This window comes from Eufriesea mexicana, unplaced genomic scaffold (genome assembly GCF_001483705.2).
Source record: "Eufriesea mexicana isolate 0111107269 unplaced genomic scaffold, ASM148370v2 scaffold1387, whole genome shotgun sequence".
Taxonomy (NCBI): Eukaryota; Metazoa; Arthropoda; class Insecta; order Hymenoptera; family Apidae; genus Eufriesea; species Eufriesea mexicana.
Window position 1 is genome coordinate 350069 of NW_016909492.1, and position 13858 is coordinate 363926.

Consider the following 13858-nt stretch of genomic DNA (forward strand, 5'->3'; position numbering starts at 1 on the left):
TTAATTCACTTTAAAACTACATTATGAAAAACTTTATCCCTATAATAATGATCATTGTATACTTTTCTAACCAATTTTTTGTTCAATGTTTACATGCTGTGATTTATACATGTAATTTAATTATCTATAATATAAAATATATCTATAGCTATATATTATGTAGCTACGTATTATACTTGTGTTAATTATTTTTATTAATATTGTTAATTATTTTATTAACCCGTTGTATTTAAAAGGTGACCCTCAATCGCCATTCAGTCGAATTCTAAAGATCGATGTTAATTAATACATTAAATTTAAAATTACCCAATGATGCGTGGAATATCGAAATAAAATAATTCTACGTGTTAATTTATATACGATTTCTTGTTTATTATTTTAAAAAATATCGTCGACTTTATAATGGAAAATTTTTGAATTGCCATCTTTCTGTAACAAAAAAATCGCCAAATGAAAATTTGTATTTCATTTCCTGTCATCATTATTCATTTTGTTCTGTAAATCTTCTTTAATACAATGTGAATGAAACACTAATATAATTTATTATATATAAAAATTTGTTAAACAAATATTTTGATAAATATCTAAAAAATAATTCTACTTTTCATGAAAATTCTTAATAATCTTCTTAATAATTCTTAATAATCAATTAAACAACTTATTCATCACATACACAAAGTTGATTTGACAGTTGATTATAGAAATCTATGAAACTTATTTATGTATATTGTCGAAGAACAATATTTTATATTACTTTTGCTATAACTAAAATAATTAATGAATTAATGTGCGCACTATTTGAACATAAATAAAATCTTTAACCATTTTATTTCAAATATGGGATCATTTTTTGGAGGAATAGCTAAAATATATGTGAAAATAATTATTCTTCCTTTTTTATATTTGACATATTTATATAGCATGCATTTAGCAAATTTAATTAATATAGCATTTGCAATCTATTCCTTACTCGTATTTAAATTAACTGGTACACTACATATACCACTAAGTACCGAAGATGAAGATGATGATGAGGTATGAAATTTTTTGTTTATTAATAATTAAAAATAAATGACAATGTTAAAAAAATTTGATTTGAAATTTAAAAGACAGTTATTCTCAAAACGTCAAATCAATGAACATTTTATCTAATCAACAATTTGTTTTCATCAAAAAAAGGTTTTTACATCATAAACATTCGGCTTTCACTTTTAATTGGAAATAGATCGTATTTTTTTGTCAGTTAAAAAAAAAATAAATGTAAGTGTTAAATACTTTTTATGAATAATATTCACAATAACAAGGTACAAATTTATATAATTATATTAATTATCTAAACCTTTGTCAATTTCATAAAATATACATAATTGAAGGAATTAATGGTTTATTCCTAGAATCGTCTTACATACATATATAAATAAAAAATGAATCTCGCAAAATGTGAGAAATGGGCAGTATATTGACAAGTTTGGCTACCTTTAGCATTAGCATCATTTTTTATCCTTTCATATTTCTTTGCTATGTTTATATTCTTTTTATTATGATCGTTTTTAATATCGTACATTCTTTCTATATGTTTCTCATAATGTTACTTAGCGGTTTCCCAGATAGTACAATTATCGATTAAAATTAAGTGAGTTGTTTATAATTTACAAATAAAAATGTGATTCTCAAATATTTTTCAATTTATGCATTACATAAAGTTTGCATTATTATCTCACTTTCAGGAGTTTGAAGATGCTGAATCTAATTTCGAACTGGAAGATATAATTTAATTTAAAAATCTATACAATTTTTACATTAATACTTACAGTCATGTAAAATTAAATATAAATTTCGCACATATTTGGTAAAAATGCAAAATAATAGTTATGAAACGTATAAATAAGAAGCTTATTTTGGAAAAATAAAAATATTCATTTCTTTTTTAAATTCAACTTGCTAATAAATTATTTTGTACAGAAAATAATTTTCGTAATATATATATTAATTTTACTACAATTACTTTGGATAGCAATATTAAATATGTTTCATCTTAAAAAATAATAGAAAATATGATTAAAAATATTTATATATAAGAGCGTGCATTTTTATAATTTTCAAATTATGAATTAAAAATTGTGCATACACTTCAAAATACTTTAAATTTGCAGTTAGTGCATTTTTTAATCTTTTTTTGCCTACTGCTTTCATATACGTATACGGATTTTAGATGAAGAGTGCAACATCAGTTCAGAAAATGCCGATATGAAAATTGTTTGGCGTCACAGGAAGAAAACATGGTAGAAATGTATTGGATTGCGTCGTGTGCATTTCGATTTAATAGTTAAAAGTGTTAATTATTCTAATTATGTGAAAGTAAAATAATTAAATATAATACTTTGGACCCTAAGATTTCATAACAAGTCTTTTTTAATAAGAAGCCCCTTTTGCTGCAATGGTAACAATCACGAAATTGGTTCTCATCGCAGTTATATATGGTAAATTTATTCATTCTAATTAACTGCCTATGAAAGATAATATCGTTTTTGATTTAGTTTCTCAAATGTAAAATTAATATTAAGAGATAAAATCTAATATTATTTCATAACCTCCAAATATTGTCGATCGATAACTTACCAGAAATTAGTATTTGCATTAAAACTTTAATTTGACTTAAATCATTAAAAAGATACATATGTTCAACCAAAATTTAAGAAAATCAATTATATTTAAATTTGAATATATAATGCATATATTTTTAAATATTTACTTAGTTTTCAATATTATATCTCTTTTTTATAAATTATATTTTCAAATATAGCTATTAACGAAATACATTTTAGCTTTTTCAGGTATTTTTACTCCTGTAATAGCATCACGTGTAATTGAACTATGTGACAGGTACATCATATTTATTATTATATTTTTTATACCTTATATTTATATTAGTTAACTATATTTATATGTATAAAGTTTTTTATACTATTATTATATCTTCTTTTATAGATTTTTGGATATTCATAAAGATGGTCAGTGGCTTGTAATGGTATGATATAAAATATTTTCCAGATTATTTTTTTATGTAGAATTATTCACGAATTATAAAGATAATTTTTTGCAGATGTATGCACCATGGTGTGCACATTGTAAAAGATTAGAACCAATTTGGGCTCATGTAGCACAACATTTATATGCAACATCAATAAGAGTAGGACGGGTTGATTGTACTAGATTTACAAGTGTTGCTCGTGCTTTTAAAGTTAAGGGATTTCCAACTATTATATTGTAAGGAAGGCAATTAAATTAATTTTTATAGTATTAAATTAATAATATATTTAAAATTTTATATATATATATATGTATGTATATATATATGTATATAGCTTGAAAGGTGAGCAAGAATTTGTATATCATGGTGACAAAACACGAGATGAAATAGTAAAATTTGCACTACGAGTAAGTGGTCCACCAGTTCAAGAAATAACAAAAACTCAAAGTTTTGACACTATTAAAAAAGAACGTGATTTGTACTTTTTATATGTTGGAGAAAGATCTGGGCCATTATGGGTAAAATAAGAATATAGTTTTATTTACAATATAATAGAAATGTTAAGAAAGATTTTAATGTGTATAAATATATTTAGGAATTTTATTACAAGACTGCAGATGTGTTCCAGCCACATGCATTTTTTTATCAGTCTCATCCAAATGTTGTTAATAAACATGCTCCAGTAGAAAGTATTCCAGCATTATTTGTCTATAAGGAAAATTTACATTATAATTTTAGTGGTAAATATTATCCATATTATATTTTTAGTAACTACAAATGACTTATAATTAATTATTATAAGTTACTTATAATTATAATATTTATAATTGTAATAGATCATAATATAGATAATGCAGAAGAACTAAATGAAACAGTATACAAGTGGATAAATACAGAACGTTTTCTTACATTTCCAAAAGTAACAAGAGGAAATATAAACCAACTTTTATTGACAAAAAAAAATTTAGTTTTAGCAGTAGTAGAAGAAAATCAACTAGAAGAAGTACCACCACATATGATACGATTTAAAAATATGGTAGAATCTATAATTAAAAGTCAGCGAGAAAAATATCATGAGTAAGATACATGATACCAATATATGCATTGTTTATTTTATTCAAAATTTAATTATAATTATTGTTTTTGTATTTAGCCATTTTCAATTTGGTTGGATAGCTAGTCCAGATCTAGTCAATAGTATAGCAATGATGGTTTTACCATTGCCAAATCTAATTGTTATTAACACTACAACAAACCATCACCACATTCCAGAGGATGAAGCAGAAAAACTGACTCCTTATGTGATAGAGTTGTTCCTAGAGCAAATTCGAAATGAAAGTGCTCCGGTAGATAAAATTTTTATTTAATAGATCTAGAATATTGCATGAATATTAAATAAAATTGACATTATACGATATATTTTTAGCGATATGGTGGAAATAGTTGGTTGATACGTATATATAGATCATGGTTTGAATTAAAAACAACTCTTTCTGCAATGTGGATGGGTAATCCTATCCTAACGATAGTTTTATTTGGTTTACCGGCAGGATTTTTATCATTGATATGTTATGGAATTTTTTGTCCAGATATTTTAGATGCAGATGATGATGAAGAAGGTATATGTATATATTTTGCACTGTTTACATGCATAAATATATACATTATTAATAATTTTCTAATATTAAATTATTTTTTAGATCAGCCAGGAGCAAATCATATGAAAAAAGATTAAAACAACTGAATTACGATATTGTTTACATCCATAATATTGTACAATTTTTAATGTTTATTTTTTTTTTAATTTTATTTATTTTTGTATATATACGTATATATGTGCGTATATACGTTATTGATATTATTTATAATTCATGTAACAAAATTATGTAAATTATGAAAATCGTCATTTTTGTAGTCAGTGAAGTGAGAGATTCTATGAATTAATGATAGAATGATAAGAGTAAATTATCTTAACTAAATAGAACTTTCATAAGACAATACAAACAATGTAAGTAAACGAGCTTTTTTAAACCTTGTAAAAGGATTTCAATTGAAATATGAAAATGTATTAAAATTTGCGTAAAGAATATAAAATGGAAGCAATGTTGTGTATACTTTTATTTTAAATTACAAACGTATATTTGTTTTTGTAAATATAGTGAAAAATTCTATGTTCTATATTAATGTTTATCTGTAGTGTAGGTGTTTGGTTGAAAATATGATAACTGTTTTAGGGATAGAAAATTGTTATGTTCTGAATACGTTTATTTACATATAATAAAAATGTAATAATACTTCAAATATTTTTTTCATAAATATAAATTAAATCGACTAAATAAAGGAATATATGTAAAAAAATACATTGTAGAAGTTTCAGAATAAAATATGCATTTCAATGAATCTTAATAATTGATTTCAATTTTTTATTTCAATATATCATAAAAAATAAAAACATATGACTAATTAAGTGTACAGTTATGTATTGTAATCTTAATTCTTGTTTAAAAATTAAACAAAGAATGTAATGTTGATGTTTGACAAGCCACATAAATATATGTAGGTGCTACAAATCATCATCAGAATCCAGTGCTGCTCTTCGTCTGTCAAACTAAAATTAATTGTTAGTCATTTCTTTTTTCTTTGGAAATATACACTTATAATATTTTATAACTAACCTTCACAACAGTCTTTCGTTGCGTTTGTTGATTTACACTTTCAAGTAAATTGATGAGTTCATTTTCATCTAATTTACCACGTAATTGGCCTCGTTGAGCCATGCTTAATATTATATCTTCTACCATTTTTCCCTTTTCGGGTTTCCCAAGAGACAATGTGTTCACTTAAGGAACATTATATGTTAAGAAATTTTATATACAATATATATATAAAACTTAATTATTTTAATATTCTTACATCTTGCTCTAGCTGACTGATCTAATACTTGGCTAAGAATAGAATTCCTCATGTCTTCCATTTGTTGCATTTTTTCTTCCATTGCTTGTTTATTCCCCACATTGTTACCCTTAACATTTATAAATATAAATAATAATATTAATAATAGTTGCAAATACGTAATAAATATTTATATATGTAGTATACGTATGTTACAGTTATAAATAGCTTGATGTTCAAATTTAAACTTTACAGGATAAATTTATTTTTATGAAATTGAAATATTACTATAATTATACATTATTTCAAATTAATTTTTATTTGCAGATTTATTAAATTATTTATGATTACACTTGTCAAAACTAATAATATATTACAAACTATTTCCTTTTTAGTGCAATTGATACTTAATTTACCTTATATTGCGATTGCAACTGAGCTAACCGTTGTTGCCTTATTGCTTCAAGTTCTGGATCTGACATATTTTATAATACTAATTTTTCGTTATTTAATATTTAGAAATCTTTATTCGATCTCAATGTATGTAGGTTCTACAGACGTAGTTCCCGTTAAAATGTTGCAGTGAGAAACATGAAGGTGGTCGAATATACATAAATCGATTAGATCTACGCATGTTCAGTTAAAATTTGGATTTGTAATAAAACAGTTCTGTGTAATTAAATTTGTATATATAAACAAATATTTTTAATATATAAACTATAAAAACTGTTATTATATAATGTTTGGGAATATGATTACGTATAATGATGAGTTATTATAAGGGATATTTATTATAAATGTTTTGTTGGTCAATACAATTTTAACCTCAATACATAAGTACAAATTAGTTAAGTTTATTGTGTTATATTAATTAAATATTTAATATTTTAAATGTGTTGTTACCAAGTAGTAAATAATAAACTTTATTATTTAATAAAATTTACTACTTAAAGTAGTGAATAAACAAAATAGAAGTTAGAATTTGTTGTTATTTACAATATTGAAATTTGAATAACTTTGTATCGAAATAGGTTTAATATAAAAATTGTAACATTCAAAGTTATTATTGAATTTATGTGTGCAATTAAGGGATGTAAAGTATATATAAAATAAAATGTATCATAATGCATAACTCATAAAAACTAAAATTGAAATTTATATACTTTTGTAATAGAAGGTTACACAAAGGAATAATGCTGAATTTTAATAAGATTTTGCACAATGGTAATACATGTAATATTAAAATTATGAAGTTTTAATTATAAATAATTAATAATTTATAAGATATTTAATATCAACGTTTTGAATCCTGATAATTTTTTAATTTTTGGTGTTGCTTACCTTATTATTTAGTATTTAAATACTTAATTTTGTATCTGAACTATTATTTATAAATAATATTTCATTATGTTTTATTACAAGTTTTGCATATAGAAAAATATATTTGTGGTATATTATATTTTATATTTAATACATTTTTATGTATAATATCATTCTAGTGTATATAAAATTTATATTAAAGAATAATAGTCAAATATAGCTGCTTAATTTTGTAATTCTTTATTTCTTTGTGTTTTAAACATTATAGAATATGTAATAAAAGTATATTTTGTAATAAAAATCAATAGGGTAGTAATAAAATTTGTAGCTAAAAATACAAATTTAAAAGTAAAGCTATAAATGTAGACGAAGAAATCTGTATGATAGAAAAGAATGAGAAGTCATTGGGGTTCTGTGAGAAAAAAGTGTTATTTTTCTGCAGATCTCAGATTTCATCAGTTATACTGTATATTCAATTGATATAGATTTTTACTATATATATGTATATATGAAAATTATTTAACATAATCAATGTAGGGTGCTCTTGTGATAGTTTTGCAAGTTGTATTTCTATTATATGGGTCATACCACCTTTAGTTTCATATTGTAATTATTAAAAATTTACATAAATGAATTAAACTTTAATAAAATGTAGTTCATAGAGATAGAAATTGAATGAAAATATTCTATAATGGCATGTTTTTAGAAATGTTTGAAGATAAAATGAATTTAAAAGGAAAGATATAATTCAATTATTAAATTATAAACAACTACTAAACAAGAATTAAGATATAATTAAATATTGTTTAATTAGTAGATGCATGAACATGACTTACACGTTAAATCTGTTAAAATTTTGGTACAAAATATCTTGTTAGTTGTTAATTCCTTTATCTAATCATCAAATATCAATAATTTAAGTATTATATGTACTATGATTACAGAAATGTAATTCAAAGATGTACACTCTAGAATCTTTCCTTGTTAGTATTTTTTATCACACTTAAAACAATTTTTCAATGTTTATAACTTGATAAAAAATATCTTTTCATAATTCCAGATAACAGGAGTGACTAAAATAATAGATACTTTTAATATTTTTTGTGAAATATAAATATCAATACAATTGATTAAATTATATACTCTGTCTTAATAATTAAATATAAATTATTTAATATGCGATGGTGGTATATTAATTTTATGATATATGTATATATTGTTTTGGAGTAATTAAATTTAATAAATATATTATACAATTTATATTTATACAGAAACTTTATTATTCTGGATCAATATTAAAAAGTACAAAGCCCATTTTATTCATTTGAAATGCATTTATTACTTTAGATAGTATTTGTACTATCATACCAAGGTGGCATCCAATTTGCTGGAGTTTTTGCTCTTCCTTTAGAAATAGGGAGTGTACCATCAATATTATAATTTCGATCTGTTTGCCTTCTGCGAATTTCATTTTTATGTGTATCAAAGATTCCATTATCCAGAACAACAAATGATTGGCCATTAGGGTGTTGCTTCGTGCTTTTACCAAAACTAGGAGAATATGGTCTGATAGCATTACTTTGAAGTACACAATCCGATGATGGATTGTGTGTTCTTCCGGAAGACTTCAGTGATGGCGAACGTCTACGTCGGAAACCTCTGGGTTCATCGTCGACATTACAGACATGAAGTCGGTAAGTCGGACTAGTCGATCTATTTTTCACTGTGTTGCATTCTGTCACATCTAATTGTGATTGCCTTTGGATTTGCGTTTGCGAAGATTTGGAACAAATTGAACTCCTAAATTTCAATTACATTTATTTCAGTTAATACGTTTTAAATAGCATATTCAAGTAAAATATATTATTTCTCAATTATCGAAAATACAAGAAATTGGTATGTTTGAGGAAGAAAATGTACACAGGACTTGTATGATTTTTGCTTATATCTTAATGTCAATTTCTGTTTGATTTAAGTCAGACAGTTACGAATTTTTATAGCAATCCTGAATTGCATTAAAACAAATTATTATTAAAAATACGTAGAATTACAATTATTTGTAATATCTAAATTAACCTATAAAATTTTGTTCCTTTAATTAAATTTATTAAATAAATTGACTTATTTCGTTACATTGTTGTACATTGTTTGTACATTATTTAATTGTTACATATCTATCAGATTATACGATATATAAATAATAATAGTTTTATAATTCTAGATGACTCTATATTGTATTATGATTTTTAACTACTAGTCAGCTAACTCTTTTGCTCTTTCTTTATGAACAAAATATATATAAATATTATCACTAATTGATTAATTAATATTTAATAAATTTCCTTTCTCAAACAATTTGGCCCTCGTTTATTTCCACAGATAAAAAATAGATATCTGCGTTAAAATACATTATTTATAGATTGAACAGAACTTTCAATTACAAACCTTCGACTATTTGTCGGTGGTTTTCCGCAAACATTATCTTCATGAACTCGAGTGTTTAACACTTGAAACGCGTCCTGATCTTGAGCAGCATTTGCAAAACCAAATTGCTCTGCCTTATTGCTTATCCAATAATTTTCTTTCGGTCTGGATGCGCTTAAACTACGATCTCGTCTACGATGCATTCTTTGTTCAGCTTGTAACAGATTTTCACGCTTTGTGCAATAAGCCGTTCTATATTCCGGTTCAAGGTCAAGATTACCTTCCAGACGCAAATTGGTCGGCATTTTCAAAGTTTCGACTCTCGGTATGTGACCATAAGGAATATATTGGGCTCGCACCTCACTGGTAAATTCGTGATCGTGTCGTTTACACTCTTGTCTACCAAAACGTGTACCATGTTCCGGAGGAGCGAACGTCGACCTCATATTTAACGGCGGTTTTCGATAAACCGGATAATCTCCTTGATAATCCAAGTATTTCGATTTGTATTCCGGATCTTGGTCAATTTTCGTAGGAAATTTAGGCGTTGGTGAAGAAGATATTTTGGAACCATCTGCTCGTCCAATTTCATCCTCTGGCTTTACAATCTTAGGCCTCTCCCTTGGGAAATTCTAAAAATAAAGAAATTTTCTCTTTAAAATTCGTCATTAATAATATCGTGCTTAACAAGACGTGCGAAAAATTAAGCTCACCTTATATGCATCTTTATACTCTGGAATTTCTAATGGTGGACCTTTCAAATCCTCCAGTTTTGAGACTAACATTTTCATTTCGGCGTCCTTCTTTTGTTTCTCTTTTAATACCTTTTGCGTCTTCTCTTCTTCCTCGATGTCTTTATTAACCACATTCGGCAATTGTGCCTGCTCAGTACGAAAATCAACGAAGTTATCGGTATTCTCGGTATTTTGGAAAAAGGAATTTCCAGTCTTTAGATGAGTTTCAGGTTTCATTGGCTGCGAGCGTCCTAAATACGATGACAGTATAAGGTTACATATTCATCGGATTAAAAAGAAGTATAAATAACTAAATTAATTCGTGCAATCACCTTTATTATTGTGTCTTTTAAAGACATCGGTATATTCCGGCAGGAAATTCGCTTCTCCGTTTAATTTCAAGTTGGTATTCTGTCTCAATAATTCTGGTCTTCGTACACCTACAAACGGCACGTATTTTTCGTGATTTTCCGTGGTCGTTTCGAATTCACCCTCGAGTTTCAAATGCGTGGGCACACGCATAAGTTCCGGTCGACTAACGTTCAGCCATTGGATGAACTTCTCGCATTTTTCAGTAGTCGTTTCTAAATCGCCTTCCATTTTTAAAGACGTAGGTCTGCGAGCTAGCTCAGGTTTATGTTGACCTTTATAGGCCACGTATGATGAATAGGTCTCAGTATCCGTGTATAGTTCTCCGTCATGCTTTAAAGTAGTACCCCTGGTGCATTATGAAAGTATAAATTGAATGGTTGAAAGAGGTAGCGATTGACCCTTATTCGACTACGAGTTGAACGTTTAACCCCTTCCCGTACTTTGACGAGTCTGACTCGTGACGAGGATTTTGGCCCAAGCATGAATATCACGAGCCAGACTCGCAGACGTATTACATGTATTTACATTTCGGCTCGTATTGCGACTGGTTTTGAGCATCAGTCTGGTCTGTTTACCGCGCGTTGACCCCTACTATTTGGGCCCAGATTTCGTCGAGCTAAATGGCACGGGAAGGGGATAATTTGCAATGATAATATGGAGAACGTTGAGAATGGACTGTATCATATATATGGTGTCCCAGCAATGGTAGTATAACCGGGAAGGGGGTGATTCCGCATGCAGAAACGAATCGAAAAGAAAGAATCAAATTTTTTGATTCGAAGCTTCGTTTTCGGGAAAATCGACTGTAAACATTCACCGAGTGTGCGTGCATTTAGCTATGACTTATGTGTATAGACCATCAATACGTATGCACTTAACTTTGGCTAAGGCGGATGGAACATCAGTATATCAACGTATTCGGTGAATATTCAAAACCAATTTTCTCGAAAACGAAGCTTCGAATGAAAAAATTTTATTTTTTTTTTCGATTCGTTTCTGCATGTAGAATCTCACTTTTCCCGGTTGTACTATCGTTGTTGGGACACCTTGTATATCAGTGAGTCTTTTGTTAGCATATAGTACGAGTACTACCGAGGTATGTTGCTTATACCTAGGTGTTAAGCTAGCCGAACCAAATTGTATTAAATTTAAAAGTAATGTATGCAGTGAGTAAAGTGCGCTTACATGAGCTGTTCTTGAAAAATAATATATACGCGTTGAATTGAAATGTTTGAAGCAATGATGACCTGCATAGCTAAAAAGAAGTGTCGGGACTATAACAGTAAAATTAGAAAAGAATTCAACGATACGTATAATGTTTATAATACAATGATTACGATCATGTTCCATTTATCTGTCACAAAACCACTTATTAAATGATAAGAAGTTTCGATATTACGTTAATACGTCCTCTGTCGTTTATGACAGATTTAAGAGTACTGTCCACTTAACTCACTAACGCCACCGTAAACCGTATCTCCGATGAACCTACTGTAAGTATCGTATACATCATTGTACTATATTTTAATTTTACTGATATAATCTAGGGACTTTCTCCTTACATGTACGATGTTGCTTTAAACATTTCGGTCTAATACATATATTTCCATCAGAAGATTGAGGAGGAGACTGAGAATCGATGAAGATTAGAAAGGAAGAAGAAGGAAAAATAGAGGGAACTGTAAGAAGATTGATTGGCAAATATAAAGAATAAGAGATGTTGTTTTATTCGAAAATATATATTTATTACGAGCTAAATGGGACTAGGAGTAAAGTATAAACTAAAAGCCTAGACTGATAACTGATCTATGATTACACAACCGACCGACACTCTCACGTCAACTCTCGCTAAAAAATCCGTAAAAGACTGGTCCCAAGACAACTCTTGCACCTTATTTAAACCTAGCAGTCTCTTCTTTCACACGCAGGCTTTCTTTCTCGATCACTCATAAACATCCCGTCCATAGAATCCTTGTACTTACGCAGCCACTTGTCCTTCCATATGCTCTCCAGATATAACCCTGAGCATTCGATCTGAACCCGTGGCTGCTGTTTATTATGTACAACTGGCCCCTTGCACTCACTCTCAAACCCTAATATCCTACATATACATTTTTATCGTTGAACGTAGCACATGTAAGCGTTCGAATACTTTCGTATATGAGTGTCTATAATAATCATGGATTAGTTAGGTAGTACACGAAAAGAATAGTCGAAAACTATTGAAATATATTTAACGATAAAAAATAAAGGATTTTCAAATTGTGTAAGCAATTAATTTTCTTGACTATGAAGATTCGAATGCTGATCTTGATGTCTGTTTGATATTCTCAGTTCGATAGAAGGGAGATTCGGTTTAGTACAGAATAGAGATGAGACTGCTGATACTTTTAGAAAATTTATGGGCTTTGTCTAAAATATCGATATTTTAGATAAAATTTCTTCTAAGAGAACATCTCTCAGATCTCAAAAATCCGTATCAATAATTTCTCATGCTAATTCGATCTTCGAAAATTCATCTTCCATAGACTTTCTTAACCGATAGTAATCTACACATTCCACACCTCCACTAGTATTTCACTAATTCGAATTCTTTCTGGATATTAAAAATCCGCGTTCCATCTCCAGACAGTAGAATTACAGAACCGTGTTTCGAACGTCGATCACGACATCTCACGATACGTTACTGAACTTGTAAAACACGGCAAAAATTAGAGCAGTGAATACAATTTAAATCACGTATAATTGTACGATTTGTTCATTTGCAAACGGCGAAGGTGATTAATTTCGCTTAGATCAAATCGTTCCGCGGTTTGTAAATAGGCGAGATCGAGCAATTCGAGCCTTACAACCTCTTCTTTAAATTCTGAGCTTTGTACAGTATTATATGGTAGTTCTTTTATACTCAGAATTCGCCCTTCTGTCGAATTTAACCATAGAAAACTGGACATTTTAACTAAAAAAACGAAATTTACTTCTAGATTTCCTCGATGCTTTCACATGTAACGAAACTATTGATACAAAATTGTGTTTCTTGTAATCGTATAATCTTTGTAAATAATATCTTTACTCGTACCTTGACACA

General features: G+C 27.7%; 3 protein-coding genes across 3 annotated transcripts in view; 1 reads left to right on the forward strand and 2 right to left on the reverse strand.

Annotated features, from left to right (window-relative positions):
* The first annotated feature begins 2208 nt into the window (after positions 1–2208).
* Tmx3 (Thioredoxin-related transmembrane protein 3) lies at positions 2209–4795 on the forward strand. Its single transcript, XM_017900999.1, has 10 exons — positions 2209–2480; positions 2826–2883; positions 2989–3028; positions 3104–3267; positions 3366–3549; positions 3627–3771; positions 3868–4108; positions 4185–4377; positions 4458–4650; positions 4732–4795. The coding sequence occupies exons 1-10, from the start codon at positions 2438–2440 to the stop codon at positions 4764–4766; spliced, it is 1296 nt and encodes a 431-aa protein (XP_017756488.1). The 5' UTR covers positions 2209–2437; the 3' UTR covers positions 4767–4795.
* A 714-nt stretch (positions 4796–5509) lies between these two features.
* Positions 5510–6511, reverse strand: PDCD-5 (programmed cell death 5). The gene is made up of 4 exons (XM_017900991.1): positions 6340–6511; positions 5945–6053; positions 5707–5870; positions 5510–5639 (listed from the first exon to the last, which is right to left on the reverse strand). The coding sequence occupies exons 1-4, from the start codon at positions 6403–6405 to the stop codon at positions 5595–5597; spliced, it is 384 nt and encodes a 127-aa protein (XP_017756480.1). The 5' UTR covers positions 6406–6511; the 3' UTR covers positions 5510–5594.
* A 2047-nt stretch (positions 6512–8558) lies between these two features.
* Positions 8559–13858, reverse strand: part of LOC108548152 (uncharacterized) — a 32063-nt gene continuing 26763 nt past the window's right edge. The window contains exons 4-7 of the mRNA XM_017900966.1: positions 10734–11119; positions 10381–10652; positions 9689–10299; positions 8559–9043 (exon numbers count right to left, since the gene is read on the reverse strand). Coding sequence (XP_017756455.1) covers positions 8587–9043; positions 9689–10299; positions 10381–10652; positions 10734–11119 — 1726 coding nt within the window. The 3' untranslated portion in view covers positions 8559–8586. The remainder of the gene's footprint in view (positions 9044–9688; positions 10300–10380; positions 10653–10733; positions 11120–13858) is intronic.

Excerpts from the sequence above, each read along its gene's own strand:
- Tmx3 (XM_017900999.1), top strand. The coding sequence starts at position 2,438 with ATGGTAACAATCACGAAATTGGTTCTCATCGCAGTTATATATG. Across the intron at positions 3,268-3,365 it reads GGATTTCCAACTATTATATT|CTTGAAAGGTGAGCAAGAAT; the intron begins GTAAGGAAGGCA and ends ATATGTATATAG. Across the intron at positions 4,651-4,731 it reads TGCAGATGATGATGAAGAAG|ATCAGCCAGGAGCAAATCAT; the intron begins GTATATGTATAT and ends ATTATTTTTTAG.
- PDCD-5 (XM_017900991.1), bottom strand. The coding sequence starts at position 6,405 with ATGTCAGATCCAGAACTTGAAGCAATAAGGCAACAACGGTTAGCTCAG. Across the intron at positions 6,054-6,339 it reads AGTTGCAATCGCAATATAAG|GGTAACAATGTGGGGAATAA; the intron begins GTAAATTAAGTA and ends ATAAATGTTAAG. Across the intron at positions 5,871-5,944 it reads TCAGTCAGCTAGAGCAAGAT|TGAACACATTGTCTCTTGGG; the intron begins GTAAGAATATTA and ends ATGTTCCTTAAG.